Below are 20,426 nucleotides of genomic sequence, written 5' to 3'. Positions count from 1 at the left end.
TTACATAAAAGTGTTTGAAACAACTTTATCAAGCTTAATGGATGAGTCGAAAACGTTATTTCAAATGCGGCATATTAAAATATTTCAAATCAGAGAATACTTACGGCATACATCACATCTGTATCTGATCTTGTAGTCGGTACAGGGGATAGGGAAGTTTTCAGCATTAGAACACTTAAGTCCATCAGCCACTGTACATTTGATGACTTCTCCAGACGATTCAGAAGGAGCGTCGAGGGTCACGTCCCAACATTCTATTCCACTGATGGTACCAAAGCTACAGAAGTCTGTCTGTGTCTGGTACTCCAGAGCGGATACCTCATGGTCACCGTCATCGGTGTTGGGGTTGCCCTGGTTTATCCATGGTGAATAGGTCATGGAACAGACTGTTGGTCCAGCTGTTGGTTGACCATTGGGTCCAATTCCTGGTCCAGCTGTTGGATGACCATCAGGTCCTACTCCTGGACCAGCCGTTGGATGACCATCAGGTCCTACTCCTGGTCCTGCTGTGGGCTGACCATTAGGTCCTACTCCGGGTCCAGCTGTTGGTTGACCATTGGGTCCTAATCCTGGACCAGCTGTCGGCTGACCATTAGGTCCTACACCTGGTCCTGCTGTGGGCGAAGCATCTGATAAAGAAACAAATTAACACACAGATATGAAATATCAATTTCAAAAAATACCTTCCAGTATACTTGCATTTTTACAAGAGTTTCGTTATCATATTATCATAAAACGCAATTATTCTTAAATCATTAGTTTTCTTACAGACATTGAATCAATTTGTCATGTAGAACAAACTTTGCATTTCGGCATACAAGTAGAAATATACCCAAGGTATAAACTAACAGCATACAATCCGTATAAAGATTTGTTATTTATAGTGACTGATATTTGTATGAAAATAATATAAGGTGTTTGAAACACTTTTTTTCAAGCTTAATGTTTGAGTCGAAAACCTTATTTTCAATGTTGCCTGTTAAAATATTTCAAATCATAGGATACTTACGGCATATATCACATCTGTATCTGATCTTGTAGTCGGTACAGGGGATAGGGAAGTTTTCAGTATTAGAACATTTAAGTCCATCAGCCACTGTACATTTGATGACTTCTCCAGACGATTCAGAAGGAGCGTCGAGGGTCACGTCCCAACATTCTATTCCACTGATGGTACCAAAGCTACAGAAGTCTGTCTGTGTCTGGTACTCCAGAGCGGATACCTCATGGTCACCGTCATCAGTGTTAGGGTTGCCCTGGTTTATCCATGGGGAATATGTCATGGAACAGACTGTTGGTCCAGCTGTTGGTTGACCATTGGGTCCTACTCCTGGTCCTGCTGTGGGCTGACCATTGGGTCCAACTCCCGGGCCTGTTGTTGGTTGACCGTTGGGGCCTACTCCTGGACCAGCTGTTGGCTGACCATTTGGTCCTAATCCCGGTCCTGCTGTGGGTTGACCATTGGGTCCTACCCCTGGTCCTGCTGTGGGTTGACCATTGGGTCCTACTCCTGGTCCTGCTGTTGGCTGACCGTTTGGTCCTACTCCTGGTCCTGCTGTGGGTTGACCATTAGGTCCTACTCCTGGTCCTGCTGTGGGTTGACCATTGGGTCCTACTCCTGGTCCTGCTGTGGGTTGACCATTGGGTCCTACCCCTGGTCCAGCTGTTGGCTGACCATTTGGTCCTACTCCTGGTCCTGCTGTGGGCTGACCGTTGGGTCCAACTCCCGGTCCTGCTGTTGGTTGACCATTGGGTCCTTCTCCTGGTCCTGCTGTTGGCTGACCATTTGGTCCTAATCCCGGTCCTGCTGTGGGTTGACCATTAGGTCCTACTCCTGGTCCTGCTGTTGGCTGACCATTGGGTCCTACTCCTGGTCCTGCTGTGGGATGTCCATTATGTCCTATACCTGGTCCTGCTGTTGGCTGACCGTTTGGTCCTACTCCTGGACCAGATGTGGGCTGACCATTGGGTCCAACGCCAGGTCCTGCTGTGGGCTGACCATTTGGTCCTACTCCTGGTCCTGCTGTGGGTTGACCATTGGGTCCTACCCCTGGTCCAGCTGTTGGCTGACCATGTGGTCCTACTCCTGGTCCTGCTGTGGGTTGACCGTTGGGTCCAACTCCCGGTCCTGCTGTTGGTTGACCATTGGGTCCTTCTCCTGGTCCTGCTGTTGGCTGACCATTTGGTCCTAATCCCGGTCCTGCTGTAGGTTGACCATTAGGTCCCACTCCTGGTCCGGCTGTTGGCTGACCATTGGGTCCTACTCCTGGTCCTGCTGTGGGGTGTCCATTATGTCCTATACCTGGTCCTGCTGTTGGCTGACCGTTTGGTCCTACTCCTGGACCAGATGTGGGCTGACCATTGGGTCCAACGCCAGGTCCTGCTGTGGGCTGACCATTTGGTCCTACTCCTGGTCCTGCTGTGGGTTGACCATTGGGTCCTACCCCTGGTCCAGCTGTTGGCTGACCATGTGGTCCTACTCCTGGTCCTGCTGTGGGTTGACCGTTGGGTCCAACTCCCGGTCCTGCTGTTGGTTGACCATTGGGTCCTTCTCCTGGTCCTGCTGTTGGCTGACCATTGGGTCCTAATCCCGGTCCTGCTGTAGGCTGACCATTAGGTCCTACTCCTGGTCCGGCTGTTGGCTGACCATTGGGTCCTACCCCTGGTCCTGCTGTGGGCTGACCATTTGTTCCCATTCCCGGCCCAGCAGTAGGCTTTCCGTCAGGACCTAATCCTGGTCCAGCTGTTGGTTTTCCATTGGGTCCTACTCCTGGTCCTGCTGTGGGTTGACCATTGGGTCCTACCCCTGGTCCAGCTGTTGGCTGACCATGTGGTCCTACTCCTGGTCCTGCTGTGGGCCTACCGTTGGGTCCAACTCCCGGTCCTGCTGTTGGTTGACCATTGGGCCCTTCTCCTGGTCCTGCTGTTGGCTGACCATTTGGTCCTAATCCCGGTCCTGCTGTGGGTTGACCATTAGGTCCTACTCCAGGTCCTGCTGTTGGCTGACCATTAGGTCCTACTCCTGGTCCTGCTGTTGGCTGACCATTGGGTCCTACCCCTGGTCCTGCTGTGGGCTGACCATTTGTTCCTATTCCAGGGCCAGCAGTAGGCTTTCCGTCAGGACCTAATCCTGGTCCTGCTGTTGGTTTTCCGTCAGGGCCTAATCCTGGTCCAGCTGTTGGTTTTCCATCGGGTCCTAATCCTGGACCTGCTGTTGGCTGACCGTTTGGTCCTACGCCTGGTCCTGCTGTTGGTAATGTAGAACAATCTACTCCTGTTGGCTCACAAAACACTCTTACTTCGTAGTCATAACAGCGACCTCCTGTAGCTCCCTGTCGACTGTTGATACATGTAAGTCCTCCTCTATTGAAATCACAAATAATGCCTGACTGACCTGCCTCTATGTAAGATAAGGAGGAACCTGCTCTTCTACATTCTATTGCAGTTATTTCATCAGTATCACAGAATTTATACTGCTGACGAAGGTCAACAAAAAGTTCTAATTCTGCCACATCATTAGGCTTGTTACCATTCATCCAAACTGACCACCCACAGACAGCAGGAGAAGCTGTTGGCTGTCCATTTGATCCTATTCCTGGACCAGCTGTAGGATGACCATTAGGTCCTACTCCTGGCCCTGCTGTGGGCTGACCATTGGGTCCTAATCCTGGTCCTGCTGTGGGTTGACCATTAGGTCCGACACCAGGTCCTGCTGTTGGTTGACCGTTGTGTCCTACGCCTGGTCCTGCTGTGGGCTGACCATTGGGTCCTAATCCTGGTCCTGCTGTGGGTTGACCATTAGGTCCGACACCTGGTCCTGCTGTTGGCTGACCATTAGGCCCTACGCCTGGTCCTGCTGTGGGCTGACCATTGGGTCCTAATCCTGGTCCTGCTGTGGGTTGACCATTAGGTCCGACACCTGGTCCTGCTGTTGGCTGACCATTTGGTCCTACGCCTGGTCCTGCTGTTGGTTGACCATTTGGTCCTAATCCTGGTCCTGCTGTTGGTTGACCATTAGGCCCTACACCTGGTTTAGCTGTGGGAGTAATATTGCAATCACAGAAAACGCGAACCTCGTAGTCCTGACATTTTTTATCAAGCTGTAATTCATTCCTACAGCGCAGACCTCTGATTCTGTCACACGTTACAATTTCTCCACTGGCAGTGTAAGGCAAATGGCTGGAAGCAATGCGGCACTCTATTCGGGTCATCATCTGGAAGGCACAAAGAGGCATCTTATTTCTGACACTAGACAATGATTCAAAATCTCCAGCCATTACCTTACCTGGCTTCATAATTGTCGGATTATCAGTATTTAACCATGGAGACCAACCACAAGTAGGTGCCGCCGTTGGCTGACCATTGGGTCCAACTCCTGGTCCTGCAGTAGGTTGGCCATTGGGTCCTAAGTCTGGTCCTGCTGTAGGTTGACCATTGGGTCCTACTCCTGGTCCTGCTGTTGGCTGACCATTTAGTCCTACTCCTGGTCCTGCTGTTGGCTGACCATTGGGTCCTACTCCTGGTCCTGCTGTGGGCTGACCGTTGGGTCCGACTCCCGGTCCTGCTGTTGGCTGACCATTGGGTCCGACTCCCGGTCCTGCTGTTGGCTGACCATTGGGTCCGACTCCCGGTCCTGCTGTTGGCTGACCATTTGGACCTACTCCAGATCCTGCTGTTGGCTGACCATTGGGTCCTACTCCTGGTCCCGCTGTTGGCTGACCATTGGGTCCTACTCCTGGTCCCGCTGTTGGCTGACCATTTGGTCCTAAACCTGGTCCTGCTGTTGGCTGACCATTGGGTCCTACGCCTGGTCCTGCTGTGGGCTGACCATTGGGTCCAACGCCTGGTCCTGCTGTGGGCTGACCATTGGGTCCTACGCCTGGTCCCGCTGTTGGCTGACCATTGGGTCCTACTCCTGGTCCCGCTGTTGGCTGACCATTTGGTCCTAAACCTGGTCCTGCTGTTGGCTGACCATTGGGTCCTACGCCTGGTCCTGCTGTGGGCTGACCATTGGGTCCAACGCCTGGTCCTGCTGTGGGCTGACCATTTGGTCCTAAACCTGGTCCTGCTGTTGGCTGACCATTGGGTCCTACGCCTGGTCCTGCTGTTGGCTGACCATTTGGTCCTAATCCCGGTCCTGCTGTGGGTTGACCATTAGGTCCAACACCCGGTCCTGCTGTAGGGTGACCATCGGGTCCTACGCCTGGTCCTGCTGTTGGCTGACCATTTGGTCCTAATCCCGGTCCTGCTGTGGGTTGACCATTAGGTCCAACACCCGGTCCTGCGGTAGGGTGACCATCGGGTTCTAATCCTGGTCCTGCTGTGGGCTGACCATTTGGTCCCAATCCTGGCTGTGCTGTCGGTTTGCCATCTGGACCTAATCCTGGTACAGGAGCTACAATAACCAAAGTCAAAAATGATAAATTTCATCTTTTCTAGGATGTTCTAAACAACACAATAATGAAGTAATTACATTGTATCTGTTGCATTTAAAATAAGGTTAAATAATATGTGTTGTGAAACATTTATGCCCTGGTCTCCAATTTCTACCCAACGAAGTCTAAAAAAATGAAGTCATCTTTTGGGGTATCGTATATTTAAGGACTAGTGTTGTTTTGTTGAATAGGGCATCAATACAGGGATATACCCATATACATATCATATAATGATACGATCCATTTGACAAAAGAAAAACATATCAAATATTTCTCCACAAGAATGGTCTCATGTATGTAATGAAAGTAGTAAGACGTTTTCACCCCCAAAGTTCTAGAAGCAGATAAAACATTTTCTCATTTTTGCCTTCTTGATCACGTGTCTGTACAATTAAAACTTATTATCATTGAAATCAAAGCCAAAATGCAACTAGATAATTTGTTCAGTTCAATCAGATGTAATGTAAAGACATATTAATCCTTACACAATATGCACTTGTATTTATATCAATAGTTACTCCTTCAGATTAAAGTTAAGTAGCAGCTTTCATTTGTGTGTGTTACCATTAAAAGATAATATGGTTAAAATGAATTTTAATAATATTTCATTCCTATATAGCATACATACTGTTATATGTATTAGGCATTTGTTAAAGTATCATTTATATAAGTAGATGTGTCGAAATTTTACACAGTATTTAAGTGATGAGAGTTGTTACATACATGTAACAAACTTTTATTTCAAAGTGCGTTAAAATGTATCATATTAACGCAAAATGAAATAATAATTTTTTTTTCAAAGTGCGTTGAACCTACACCATATTTAACGTACTTTTAAATAATTTTTCAAAGTGGCATGTAACACAGTTTTAAGAACAGCCACCAAACGTTGATGGCAATTCCAGCCAATAGAAGGCAGTTCAAATCAAATTGGTATTAAAAGGTTTGTATATTATGATTACATAAATTCTCCTGACATGATAGTATTCGCTATGACGCGGTATTTGATCAATACATCCGTCCACTTAATAGATCAAGCATGGTCTGACGAACAACATCAACCTTTTGAAATTGTATCATTTGAGTTCTACTTTGATTAGTTAAATTATGAAGCTTTACTTGAATGAATATACGCATAATGTAATTGTTCCGTTTAAGAACATGACATAATTTCCCGATTTTGGCAGTTTTCAAACGAATCGGCCTAAGAACATGTCTTATGCCAGATCAAACACAGCCTTTGATGCTCGGTTAACATTACTCACTGTAACGTACCGACTATGATATTTAGTATAGAATCGTGCAATAGGTTTACATACTTTTATTAACTCTTAAAATGTCAAGTATTAAGGATAATTATTTATATGCTAATCATAAGAGCTATGTCTATCGCACTGACATTGTGAGACTTCAGTTTGGCCTTCATTTCAACTAGTTCTTATAGAAAATGCGTTCTTGATATATATCATATCGTTAACGACGAAGAATGTTTTGCTGGTTTTTTTTCATTATTTTATACGATTGTAATTGATCAAACATTCAAACTTACCTAAAATCTTATCTTTTAAATTTTTGGAGAAATATAACATATAAACTTGAAGAAATAATGTAACAGGGGAACCTACTTGTACAGGGACAGAAGAATCGGACTTCATAGTCTTTACATGTGTTGCTATTTTCCCAGTTGTTACATTGGAGTCCAGTCTGGAGGTCACATGTCACTTTCTGTCCCGACATGGCGGCATCTATGTGTGTGGCTACTGTGCGGCATTCAACCTGAACGGGGTTGTCACAGAATGTATGTCCTGGACGGATGGCAGCGAATGTCTCCAAATCGCCCATACCAGAGCCAGGCGAATCAACGTTGATCCAATAGGTCCAAGTACAAGTAGGATGGACGAATGTTGGGATAGCTTTTAGGAATAAAACAACAGCAAATATATTACTGTATAATCATTTTATATCATATTGTAAATCAATCATTTTCAGGTGTGTATTAATTAGACTGTTATGTAATTAATACAATATATGTTAAAGTTCCTCAAGTCTTATGTGGCTCGATAAAGAAAGAATAAATCAACGTGGCGAATGACAATATACAACATATACCTGAATGTTTCATCCCCGCTATTCCAGTGGTTTACTACCACTATATCCACCTTTGCACTATGTGGATGACATTTTTTTTATTTTTCACACGCAGAATCAGGCCCTTATATCAGATTGGAGAAATAACCTTAAGGTTGGCGTCAATTGAAAGAGGTAAGCATCAGTTTAATGATAGGTAAGATAAATTCCTATGGATGTCTTTACTGATAATGCGAGATCAAACCCTGTGTTTTGTGATATAGGAATGGTATATTGGTCTATACCTGCATTTAACCCTAACATAGAATACCTCCTGAAATGTGTCTTAATATTCATCTATATACACAACAATCATGATTGATTTTCAAGTGTTCAATCTGTATATTTGGTGACAAATGTACGGATCCCAGATGCCACTCAATTCTGACATAGCTCTCTGAAATGTCACCTCTGGTTTTAAAGTTTGAATCCCACAATTGACATAGTGTCATTGCCAGAAAAGGATAATAGATTAGTATTTTTCTTCAGATCCTCCAGCTTTTCTCGTCCTAAATCGATCACGTCCTTAAATGACTATGGTTGTTATTGACGTCAAAGAAGAAGAAGAAGAATAAGAAGAAGAAATCAAGAAGAAGAAGCAGCAGGTGTTGCAGCTTACCTCCTGTCTGTGGTGAGGGTTCTGGGGTGGTATTCAGACAGCCAGAGTCTTGGATACAGCTCACAGTGTTATTAAAGCAGCGGCAGATAGAACACTCATCAAATGGATTTGTCCAAGTTTCAAATGGCTGTCAAAAGAAAATCATTTGTTTACATTTACAGATCTGCATCAACAACAGGGCCAGTATTTTACATGACATTCTGATCTTTGATTTATACAAAACTGGTTTCTCTCATATCAAATGATATTGCATAATTATAACTATTGATTTAATTCCTACATCAGAACAACTTTAAAAACTTTTTTTTTAATGCCAATTTCAAAACGAAATCAGTACCACTGTTTAACCACAATCCATTACGATCAAAACCTGAACCTATTTCAGGGATTTCTTCCATAAAAGTATTCCAATCAAATCAAAACTCATGTTAATTTGTGCCTATGTAATATTGCAGTAAATGAGGAGGCATTGTAATCACAATCTTCCTTAAACACATTATATTTTTCATAAATAATTACAAAATTGAAAGGTCTTTGAAATATAATCTTCCATTCTTGTTTCTACTAACTGACCTACTGAAACTGAAGTCTTTAATTATTTTGTTACAATTTCTTTCACCATGAATTCACGTATTACCTTAGCAAGAGAACCGTCCTGTTTTCTGCACGGACAAAGCGACTCAGGAACACACGTTCCTTTGTCCTTGAGTTTTTCTCCGGGTGGGCAGGCGAATGTGTCAGTCTTACACATAGGTACACATGCGTCACTAGTCTTACAGCTATCAGACAGACTGGACAGGCTGTCGCACATATCTCCACACTTGTAGGCACATGCATACAGATTCTCACCTGGGGCACAAACAGCTGAAACGATAACAAGAAAACGGATTATTATCATTATTAACTACAGCATTACTTGTCCAGACAGGATGGCATGGAGACCAAGATGGTTTTTTTTTATATTTTTTTCATTTCTTCCATCTTGATATTCCAAATTTCATTATTTCTACAGATTTTACAGAATTTAAATTAAATTATGCTTCCTTTGAAGACCTAATTATTTGAATTATTTAACTGAAGCTGCACTTAAATATCATTATAGTAGGACATGAACTGTAAACCATATTGTGAAGGCATACCTGTAGTTGTCTGTACCAGCAGATTTGTTCCTGGTGTGGTTGAGAGCATCCCCGGGTTACCTGAAGAAAAAAAACAAGTGAATCATCTCGTTAAAATAAATTAATGTTATGAAACATGATATATAGTAAAACAACGAATTCATGGTTATAACGCAGTGATTCTCTTAGCTTGTCACGGTTCATATAACACATATGTGGTAAGTGTATAATGAACTGTATTTATAATGAAGTGATTTCATTGGTCCTCAGAGGTCCATTATAACTGTGTTTTAACGTATGAAGTAAAATTAAAGAGAAAAATTGAATATTTGCCATTGATATATTGAAAATCTTATCATTACTTAAAGTGAAGATTGGTGAAAATATAAACTTTATTCGTTCACATCAATTGTTATTTAATTTATACAAATTACTTAAAGTCGAGTGTGTAAGTCTACGGTGGGTGTTAGTATGGGAGGAAACCTAAGTGTCTGAAGAAAACCCACGTTTGATACATACATTTTATGTAAGCTTTATCTCTTCTCGTTTTGCTATAATACTCACAATAGTCGTTGTTCCAGCACATGACTCTGACCTCGTAGTCCTCACACTGGCCGTTTTGTTGGTCACGGTTGTAACATCGGAGTCCATTGGTCACATCACATGTCACTCCCCTCTGTCCAGCCAGAGAAAGTGGTGTCTCACTACCACGGACGCGACACTCGATATCGATGATGTCCTTACACAGGGTGTATTTGTACCTCAGACCGCTGATTGTCTCGAAATCTCCGCTGTTAAGACGGCTTTCTGGTGTGTAACTATTCAACCAGGAAGACCAGCCGCAACGGACGAAAAGTGGGGCAGTTGTTGTGGAAACCTTGCCAGGTGTGACAGCAGGTGTGACAGCAGATGTGACGTGAGGTGAGCATTCACAGAAGTAGCGGATCTTGTAATCATTGCAGGCTATCGGGTAGTTTTCGGCATTCATACAGGTAAGCCCAGAGGCTACATTGCATGTCACTACTTCTCCAGTACTGTAGAATGGGATGGGATTTATCTGATCGGAGGTGTAGCAATCGATCTTTGTGACCTTGCCTCCAATACAAAAATCTTCAAGGTCACTTTCACTGGCCTGTTCATGATCGCCATCACCAATAGAGGGGTTGTCTTGGTTCATCCAGCTTGACCAGCGACTCTGGGTACATTGTGATATAACAGCAGTAGGGGTACTGATATCAATCATTCCGGGAGTCGGGGTACCTAACAAAATACAACGATCATTTCAGAAAAAAATAACACCTATCAATATAATCTACATCAATAGTTTGTTCAGTTTCTTCTGTAAAAATAACCTAAATTAGATTCCGAAAAAGTTCTTACATTATCTAGAAAAAATATTTCGACATTATTATACTTATTGAATATAACTTGACAAACAAATCGATAAGGAATCATTTTGAATGATTTGCGTTGATGAATCTTTACTTACCATTAGGACCTACTCCTGGACCAGGTGTAGGCCTACCATTAGGTCCGACTCCTGGTCCAGCTGTAGGTTGACCATTTGGTCCGACTACTGGTCCAGCAGTGGGCTGACCATTTGGTCCGACTCCTGGTCCAGCTGTGGGCTGACCGTTAGGACCTAATCCTGGACCAGCTGTTGGCTGACCATTGAGTCCTGTTCCTGGTCCAGCTGTTGGTTTTCCATTAGGGCCTAATCCTGGACCAGCTGTGGGCTGACCATTGGGTCCGACTCCTGGTCCAGCTGTAGGTTGACCACTTGGTCCGACTCCTGGTCCAGCAGTGGGCTGGCCATTAGGTCCGACTCCTGGTCCAGCTGTGGGCTGGCCATTGGGTCCTACTCCTGGTCCTGCTGTGGGTTGGCCATTGGGTCCTACTCCTGGTCCTGCTGTGGGTTGGCCATTGGGTCCAACTCCTGGTCCTGCTGTGGGTTGGCCATTGGGTCCTACTCCAGGTCCTGCTGTGGGTTGGCCATTGGGTCCAACTCCTGGTCCTGCTGTGGGTTTTCCATCAGGGCCTAATCCTGGTCCAGCTGTGGGTTGCCCATCGGGTCCTGCACCAGGTCCAGCTGTGGGTTGGCCATTGGGTCCTACACCAGGTCCTGCTGTGGGTTGACCATTGGGTCCTACTCCTGGTCCTGCTGTGGGTTGACCATTAGGGCCTAATCCAGGTCCAGCTGTGGGTTGCCCATTGGGCCCTGCACCAGGTCCAGCTGTGGGTTGGCCATTGGGTCCTACACCAGGTCCTGCTGTGGGTTGACCATTTGGTCCTACTCCTGGTCCTGCTGTGGGTTGACCATTAGGTCCTGCACCAGGTCCAGCTGTGGGCTGACCATTGGGTCCTACTCCAGGTCCCGCTGTGGGTTTTCCATCAGGTCCTAATCCTGGCCCAGCTGTGGGTTGGCCATTGGGTCCAACTCCAGGTCCTGCCGTAGGTTTTCCATCAGGTCCTAATCCTGGTCCAGCTGTTGGCTGACCATTGGGTCCTACTCCAGGTCCTGCTGTGGGTTGGCCATTGGGTCCAACTCCAGGTCCTGCTGTGGGTTTTCCATCAGGTCCTAATCCTGGACCAGCTGTTGGCTGGCCATTGGGTCCTACACCTGGTCCTGCTGTGGGTTGACCATTAGGTCCTACACCAGGTCCTGCTGTGGGTTGACCATTGGGTCCTACTCCTGGTCCTGCTGTGGGTTGACCATTAGGTCCTGCACCAGGTCCAGCTGTGGGCTGACCATTGGGTCCTACTCCAGGTCCAGCTGTGGGTTTTCCATCAGGGCCTAATCCTGGCCCAGCTGTGGGCTGACCATTGGGTCCTACTCCAGGTCCTGCTGTGGGTTGGCCATTGGGTCCAACTCCAGGTCCTGCTGTGGGTTTTCCATCAGGTCCTAATCCTGGACCAGCTGTTGGCTGGCCATTGGGTCCTACACCTGGTCCTGCTGTGGGTTGACCATTAGGTCCTACTCCAGGTCCTGCTGTGGGTTTTCCATCAGGGCCTAAGCCTGGACCAGCCGTTGGCTGACCATTGGGTCCTACTCCAGGTCCTGCTGTGGGTTGGCCATTGGGTCCAACTCCAGGTCCTGCTGTAGGTTTTCCATCAGGTCCTAATCCTGGACCAGCTGTTGGCTGGCCATTGGGTCCTACACCTGGTCCTGCTGTCGGCTGACCATCAGGTCCTACTCCTGGTCCTGCTGTCGGCTTACCATTAGGTCCTACTCCTGGTCCTGCTGTAGGCTGACCATTAGGTCCTAATCCTGGTCCAGCTGTTGGCTGTCCATTGGTTCCAATGCCAGGCATAGGTGTTGTTGAATAACGATCATTTCCAGATGGCTTTGTAACTGTGTTAGAAAATACGAAATAATTAATTATTGCAATCCGGGGTAGAACCATTGACGTACTAACACGATATCGAAATAATCTTAATAAACGATTTTCTCTGTTAGAAGTTTGTACTATTGCATATTTATTTTTTGCCTTCAATGTGTCAATAGTTTTTTACAGACAAGACACATGTAGTCACTACCTTGCATATCGAACCCTTTTGTCACATTTGTCAATAAATATAAGGAAAAAGTACTTTGATTAAACCTAGGTTTAATTTACACAAAAACACACGAGTGTTTGAATGATACATACATGTGCAGAGCTCTCTGCACTGGTATTTGATCTTGTAGTCCTGACAAGAGAACGGTAAGTTCTCGATGTTTTTACAGGAGAATCCCGTTTTGATGTTGCATGTGGTACTCTCTCCACTGTTGTAAGCCGGGGTGTTATCAGCTGCCAAGTAACACTCTACCTTAGATATCACTCCCTGGCCACAGAAACTGTATGGGGAGGGAAAGCATTACATCACTGTCATATAACATTCTTAAAATTCCAAATGAGGAAAACAGGTTTCGAATCAAATTACAATGCAATCATTGATAAATGATGTATCCACTTGGAGTTATCTTTTAAATATGCTATAAATCAGACAGAACAAAATGAAAAGTTATTCGTGGACAATAAATGATTAAGCATATATTCCAGTCATTTAATACACAAATGTTTTCTCCGAGGTTGATTAAAGTACAAACTTTTGGGCCTGTACTACGTTGTTCGGTTTTTTGTTTCTAATTGATAATATACACTATTTGTCGACTTGCGAAAAGACCAATAATCTATATACACTTACGTTTGTTGCTCCTCTGGTGTCATGAACTCCAAGTCACCTGATCCTGTATTTGGTCGGTCTCTGTTAAACCAGGCTGACCATCTTGTACATTCTTCTGGTGCTGCTGTTGGCTGGCCATTCGGTCCAATACCTGGACCTGCTGTGGGCTGACCGTCGGGTCCTACTCCTGGTCCAGCTGTTGGCTGACCATTTGATCCTACTCCTGGACCAGCCGTAGGCTGACCATTTGGTCCTACTCCCGGTCCTGCTGTAGGCTGACCATTGGGTCCTACTCCTGGTCCTGCTGTAGGTTGGCCGTTGGGTCCTAATCCTGGACCAGCTGTTGGCTGGCCATTGGGTCCTAATCCTGGACCAGCTGTTGGCTGACCATTTGGTCCTAGTCCTGGCCCTGCTGTCGGCTGACCATTGGGTCCTACTCCTGGCACTGCGGTTGGCTGACCGTTTGGTCCTACTCCTGGTCCTGCTGTTGGTTGTCCATTAGGTCCAACTCCTGGTCCTGCGGTTGGCTGACCATTTAGACCTACTCCTGGTCCTGCGGTTGGCTGACCATCTGGACCTACACCTGGTCCTGCGGTTGGCTGACCATTTGGACCTACTCCTGGACCAGCGGTTGGCTGACCATTTGGACCTACTCCTGGTCCTGCTGTTGGCTGACCATTAGGTCCTACTACTGGTCCTGCTGTGGGCTGACCATTGGGTCCTACTCCTGGTCCTGCTGTGGGCTGACCATTGGGTCCTACTCCTGGTCCTGCTGTGGGCTGACCATTGGGTCCCACTCCTGGTCCTGCGGTTGGTTGACCGTTGGGCATTAGAGTTGGTTGTTCTTTTGAAAATTAAAAAAAACTATTAATTTATAAGTCATCTGATATTATCTTATCAAAATGCTTATCAGGATAGAAGGAAATTTAACTTTGAATGAAAACAATTAAAAGTAGATAAATTATATCTAATTGGTAACGTTTTATTATCAAATGTGTAATTTTTCTTTATTGTTCATATTTTTTTTATTTGCTGCCATGTAGCTATTTCGAAAAGCTCAATTATGTAAAAGATGCTTCACAACAGAAAAGCAAAAATCGCAAATTAAAACAATTATGTAACAATTTCAAAAAGGTTGCAGTAATTCAATTTAAAATAAGTTCCATACCGGAGCAATCACAGTAGAATCGAGCTTTAAAGTCGTCACAAGGGATTGGAGCATTATCATCATCACGGCACACATAGCCTTTTTCTGGAGTACACGAGCTATAGGCACCACTGCTGAAGTATGACACACCATACATGTCTTCACACTCCACCTTAGTGATACGGCCACCATTACACAGACTTTGACGTTCGGCAGTAGACAGGTTCTCCGTCTCTCCACCATCACCACCTGGGACGTGTTTGTTGATCCATACAGACCATTTGCTCTCGTTACACAGGGGCAAGTTCGGGTTCGGTGTGACCTGAGGAGCTGGGGTCTGGACTGTGGTTGTCACATGTGAAGCGCATTCGTCACAGAAAGCTCTGATCTCATGATCCTGACATTGACCAGAGGATTGTTTGCTATTGAGGCAAACCAGACCGTTGTAAGCTATTCCACACATGATGCCGATTTCTCCTGTTTCGTTGAACGCTTTATGAGAACCGACGGCCCTACATTCGATCTTAGTGATCTTGTCCATGTCACAGGTTCGGATTAGGTTTTTCATGTTGTAGATGGTCTCGTACTCTCCGGTTTGATCCGGCCTGACCGTGCTGATCCAGGGTGTCCAATACAGACAGGATGTCGGGGCGGCAGTCGAGTAACCAGGGACGTAAGGCTCCAGGGTGGAGGGTGATATGTAGGGCTCCATCGTGGTCACTTTGTTGAATGGTTCCATGGTGGATCCAGGAATGAATGGTTCCATGGTGGTAGGGGGTGGAGTTGGTGATAGACAACCGAGGAGATTGAAGCGAACACCAATACCTCTGTGCCACTCCAGTGGGCGAATCCTGGAATACACATACAAACACTAGAAATAGGCAGCTTCGTAGAGAGGTATAAATAAAAACAAAAATATCAAGGGCATCAAGATAACAAAAGTGATATTCCAATGCATACCAGCTAAATAATTCTATCAGCTTACGTCATTTTTATAAAAACCAAATGTAATAATTAAATGTATCAATTTGATCAATCCACTTTTGTTTATAATTATGAAGATTTATTTTTTGAATTTTTTGAAAATAAAAAGAAATAATAAAACATAACAATTATAATAATTAAAAGATTACATTTCGGAAGTTGGTTTTGTGTACCTGACATATCTGGCGTAGATCAGTGGGAAAGTGTTGGTGACTGGGGTGTTCTGATCGGTGTTACCAGATACTACCATGGGGGACTTGTCGGTCTTGGAGGCCGTCACTGGAATAAACGTCTTCCCGTCACGACTGTAGTAAACCTCGTACTTAGTTACCCAGAATTGTCTGTCCTGCTGGCCTTGTGTTGTGATTCCGGCAATGTGATAGGGTGCCAAGAAGTCCACCTGGATGTACTGGCGGTTATTGTTAACACTGAAGATAAATAATGATACAGTCAGCTTATATTTTATTAAAATGTCTCAACCTGGTTCTATTCTCCATCTGACTTGAAAGTGTCCATGGACTTGTTTTAACTTAAGAATGTTTTTTCAAGCTTTGTGTACAATTCTATATATTTATGAAACTGTGAATTTTGAGCTTGATTTGGATTCCCTTAAAACTTTCATTTCTCATTTCAAATATCAATATGCTAAAACTATAAATATTTGTAAAATATAAATGCGCGCATTTATAAGTCATACATACGCTGGTATCCAGCCACCGCCATAGCTTCCATCTTTTTCTGTGTAGATGCGCCCACGACTGGCAGAATGGAAACGGTCAAGATAACTGGACGCAGACATCTGGTAGTCCTTGACGATATATCGGTCTGCCATACCCATGGGAACATCACAAACTGAGAAAAAATTAAAGATAAACATACATTTGCAAATGATTTTATTTTTGGTTTGTTATGCATGTCTGTCCTTCTAAAACAGTAGAGTAAATATCATCGGATGAAACCTATCAGAAGGTAAGTTAAATCGTGAAAGACTATTTTGGAAAGGGGCTGACCTGTGTTTGGTGCTACAGTAGGGATAGTAGTGACACCAGGTGCTGGTTTAACTGTGGGACTGCCATTTTGTCCTGGTAAAGGCATGGCTGTGGGTTTCAATGTTGCTCCTGGAGCTGGTGTTGGTAGAACAGGAGTGTCCGGTGTACAACCTAAAATGTTCAGTCTGAGGGCAGGAATGGTTCCCTCGAATTGTAGTGGGTAGATTCTGATGTACTGTGTGGTGATGTTACGGTTAAACAGTTGCCGGACAGGAGTCATACTGTCTGTGTTACCACTGAACACCTTAGCTACGGTGGCGCCAGGAGTATCACTGTATGGAGTAAATACTTTGCCGTCCAGAGAGGTCGCGACCTTGTACTCTTTTACCCACTGCTGCACTTGATGACCTCCCATAGTGATGACACCGGACAATAACTTAGGCTTTTTGAAGTCTACCTGGATCCAAGGAGCACTGTCAGTTGTACTGTAGAAAGAATATATATTTCAATGAACGTTTTTTGTCAAGCGGTCTGAAAAATTAATTATTAGCTTTAACTTTTCACTATTCACTAAGTTTAAATTTCGTAGAGGATTCTCAGAAAGGTTTGCATACAAAATGAAATAGAAATATGTTTCAGTATCATTAAAGTAAATTGGTATATAAATGTAAAATCAGTGTAAATTTAATGTAAAGGAAAGTCAGTTTATGATACCTGCACATACAATGTACATGTTCATGTACAATTGATTTCTTTGTGCCAATTATCTCAAATTCATAAATAAATGCTGATTTTGGTCTCTTTTTTCATTTATCTATTCATGTTTGTAGTATGAGAGAAATAGTATTCATTACCTATTCATTAGAGACAACTACAATAAACAAACAGAAATAAGCAAATTATAAGCAAATTATAATAATTATAAGCAAATTATAATAATTTGCTTATACTGCGAGAATCTTACCTAGGCATCCATGAAGCTTGAGAGAAGATACGGCCCATACCGGGATTGTGGTTTTTATCTTTGGATGACGAGGCAGACAGCTGGTTATCACTTACTACGTAGTGGTTCTGCAGTCCCATGGTGGACAGGCACACTGAAGACAATAATTCAATATTCTACAACGTGTTTTATTCTACTTCAGTACGTTTTGTAAACTTGCAGTACACTTCACATTCCTCATATACTTTTTTTTCAATTTGAAAACTCTCTAAAATAATAATACCAATAATTATATGCCAATGACAGATCTATATTTAATCAGTTCTTTATGATATTGCTTTTGTATAGATGGCATTTATGTAGATCCAACTAAAAGCAAATTTGGATGTAATCGTATTTAGTTTTGAAAATAATAAACAATTATCCAACGTGCTTTAATTTGTCTTGGTTTGAATCAGGACACGATAAAAATAATATCATGACTACAGAATTGTCCAGGGCATACTTTCTAGTACAAAATACCTTTTGATGGTTCCTCAAATTTGCCAGCATGTGGTGCAGCTGTTGGTGCTCCATGACCTGAGACAACAGGCCTTGCTGTTGGCTTGTCATGTGAAACTGATCCTGGGGCTACTGTGGGCTGTTGACCACTTCCCATATGTGGTGCTGCAGTGGGAACACCCTGACGAGGAGCTGATGGATTACAGCCGAGGATGTTAAACTTAATAGCAGGAAGTCCATAATACTCCAGAGGCGTGATCCTAACGTACTGGGCAACGATCTTTCTGTTGAAGAGATATGAGACTTGGGTGTAGCTGTTCTTGTTCCCAGGGAAGATTTTAGCTGTTGTTCCATTCACATCATCCTTGTAAGGTGTGAAGGTGATTCCATCCAGACTCGTTGATACAGAAAAGGATGTGACCCACAGTGGCAGCTTGCCTTGACCTTGAACTATGATCCCGGTTATAGATTTGGCTTCCAAGAAGTTCACATCGATGTGTGGATTCTTATCGGACAGTCTGGAAGAAATGAAAATAGTTTATAGTACATATCAAGCAATTCAGAGCAATTTCTTTAAATAAGGAACAATTTATTTACGTTACGTAAATGGGAATGTAGAATAAATTATTTAGAAAAATGGAAAATACTAAGCTATGAGTATGTAACACCTAACATATCAAAATGGAATATTCATTTCAGATAACAGTATTGTATGAGTTAATGTTTTCAAACAAATGCCTTGAAAATCCTTACCTTGGTATCCATGCGTTTCCTTTACCATCATTATAGAGACGACCTTGAGTGGCATTATTCTTAGGACTCTTGGAGGACGAAGCAGATATTTGACTGTTAGCTACAATGAGGCCGTTCTCAAGTCCCATGGGTAATGCACAAACTATAAAAAAGAAATCATGATTCAACTATCATCATGTATCACACCGAAAGTAAATGACATTCTGGATTAATCAAGTTATAGACCCAGATCCATGATTGCGTTATAGGCTATACTTTGGAAGTGACTAAATACATATGGCTATGCATCTTCAATATCAGGATGGGCGCTGGACAGAGTGTTTTAATCTCTTTGTCAGTGCACCAGAACAAGAACCAATCAGGGTATCACTCACAAACGTTTCTCAGGCCTGAACAAACCTTGATATTTCTATGGCTATGAAGGCTACATGGGCAGGCATATCTTATATCATACCTGGTTCAAGTGTAGCAACAGGTACTGGAGTTGGTTTGGGTTTGGCAGTGACGGTCCCTGGGGCGGGGGTGGCACTGGTGAAACAACCCAAGAAGTTGAGTCTCATAGCAACGCCACCTTGGGCGGCCTCCACGGGAATAATACGGACATATCTGGCAGTAATCTGGCTGTCCAATTGATTAATGGCTTTGTTAGTCCCATCTGTGTTACCGTAGAACACCTTAGGGCTTCCTGTTGAAGTGACAGAATATGGTTTATAACTGATGCCATCCTGGCTGGTAGAGATGATAAATTTGGTAACCCATTTGGACTCGGTGGGGCTTCCCTGGGTGATCACGGCCGTGATGACCTCGGGGGTGAGGAAATCTACCTGAATCCAGTCTCGCTTGTGACCACTTCTGCAAAACAATTTTGAAAATATATTCAGTAATTAATTAATATCTTAGGTATTATCGGATAATTAGTTTTTAGTAGGTGCGGTTTTGTTCCAAGGTTTCATCTTACTTGTGATAGTTTATTAAACAATATATAATCCTCTTTTGATTTAAGATGTATTGAGGTCCATATTTTTTAAATTTACTTTTGTATTTAAACGCTGTGATTATGCATTAGCTTTTCAGAACTAGAATCCAATTGAAATTTGTGCGTCATATGACGATCTGTGATTCGCGGGTAAAGATCTAAATTCCATTTATATAAATTAAAAGAAAGGAAAAATATCAAATATACCACTATTTTTTTCCTATCCTTAATTTATCTTAAATATTCTATACTGAAAAATAAGAAAAATACTTAATACACAACAGAAGCACTTATTTCAGGAAATAGTTTCAAACTTGTAACTGTACTAAATGTAACTTAATCTGAGAATGAGAACAAAGTGAAAAATTCTTTAATAATTGATTTATTTTACTTGATTATGATTTATTTTGATTTTATTATTTTTTCCAAAAAATACACAAAAATTATGGAAAAATAATTCAATCCCATTTTGAAAAAAAAATATATTAGTGAAATTCTGAAATTGCATACCAATCCGAATACACTATTACAATTACCCGAAATGGCGGCCATTACGATTAGAAAGGTTGGGATTTTCATTGCATAGTTAGGCCTATTACACGTGAGAAACGTGAGTAAATATTTCCAAACAGTTTGACATTTCACTTTCTTAAATATTTATTCTTGT

General features: G+C 43.3%; 1 protein-coding gene across 1 annotated transcript in view; it reads right to left on the bottom strand.

The window, feature by feature from the left end:
• LOC138314867 (mucin-19-like) overlaps positions 1 to 20,426 on the bottom strand; it is a 61,030-nt gene that overhangs the window by 17,478 nt on the left and 23,126 nt on the right. The window contains exons 27-44 of the mRNA XM_069255462.1: positions 19,238 to 19,635; positions 18,784 to 18,925; positions 18,052 to 18,548; positions 17,551 to 17,683; positions 16,608 to 17,071; positions 16,299 to 16,449; positions 15,771 to 16,025; positions 14,635 to 15,464; positions 13,488 to 14,310; positions 12,950 to 13,137; positions 10,789 to 12,651; positions 9,864 to 10,559; positions 9,321 to 9,380; positions 8,819 to 9,045; positions 8,182 to 8,308; positions 7,061 to 7,348; positions 1,010 to 5,395; positions 105 to 629 (exon numbers count right to left, since the gene is read on the bottom strand). Coding sequence (XP_069111563.1) covers positions 105 to 629; positions 1,010 to 5,395; positions 7,061 to 7,348; positions 8,182 to 8,308; positions 8,819 to 9,045; positions 9,321 to 9,380; positions 9,864 to 10,559; positions 10,789 to 12,651; positions 12,950 to 13,137; positions 13,488 to 14,310; positions 14,635 to 15,464; positions 15,771 to 16,025; positions 16,299 to 16,449; positions 16,608 to 17,071; positions 17,551 to 17,683; positions 18,052 to 18,548; positions 18,784 to 18,925; positions 19,238 to 19,635 — 12,053 coding nt within the window. The remainder of the gene's footprint in view (positions 1 to 104; positions 630 to 1,009; positions 5,396 to 7,060; positions 7,349 to 8,181; positions 8,309 to 8,818; positions 9,046 to 9,320; positions 9,381 to 9,863; positions 10,560 to 10,788; positions 12,652 to 12,949; positions 13,138 to 13,487; positions 14,311 to 14,634; positions 15,465 to 15,770; positions 16,026 to 16,298; positions 16,450 to 16,607; positions 17,072 to 17,550; positions 17,684 to 18,051; positions 18,549 to 18,783; positions 18,926 to 19,237; positions 19,636 to 20,426) is intronic.

The sequence above is a fragment of the Argopecten irradians genome, chromosome 2 (assembly GCF_041381155.1).
Source record: "Argopecten irradians isolate NY chromosome 2, Ai_NY, whole genome shotgun sequence".
Lineage (NCBI taxonomy): Eukaryota > Metazoa > Mollusca > Bivalvia > Pectinida > Pectinidae > Argopecten > Argopecten irradians.
This window is presented reverse-complemented; position numbering and strand designations above follow the sequence as displayed.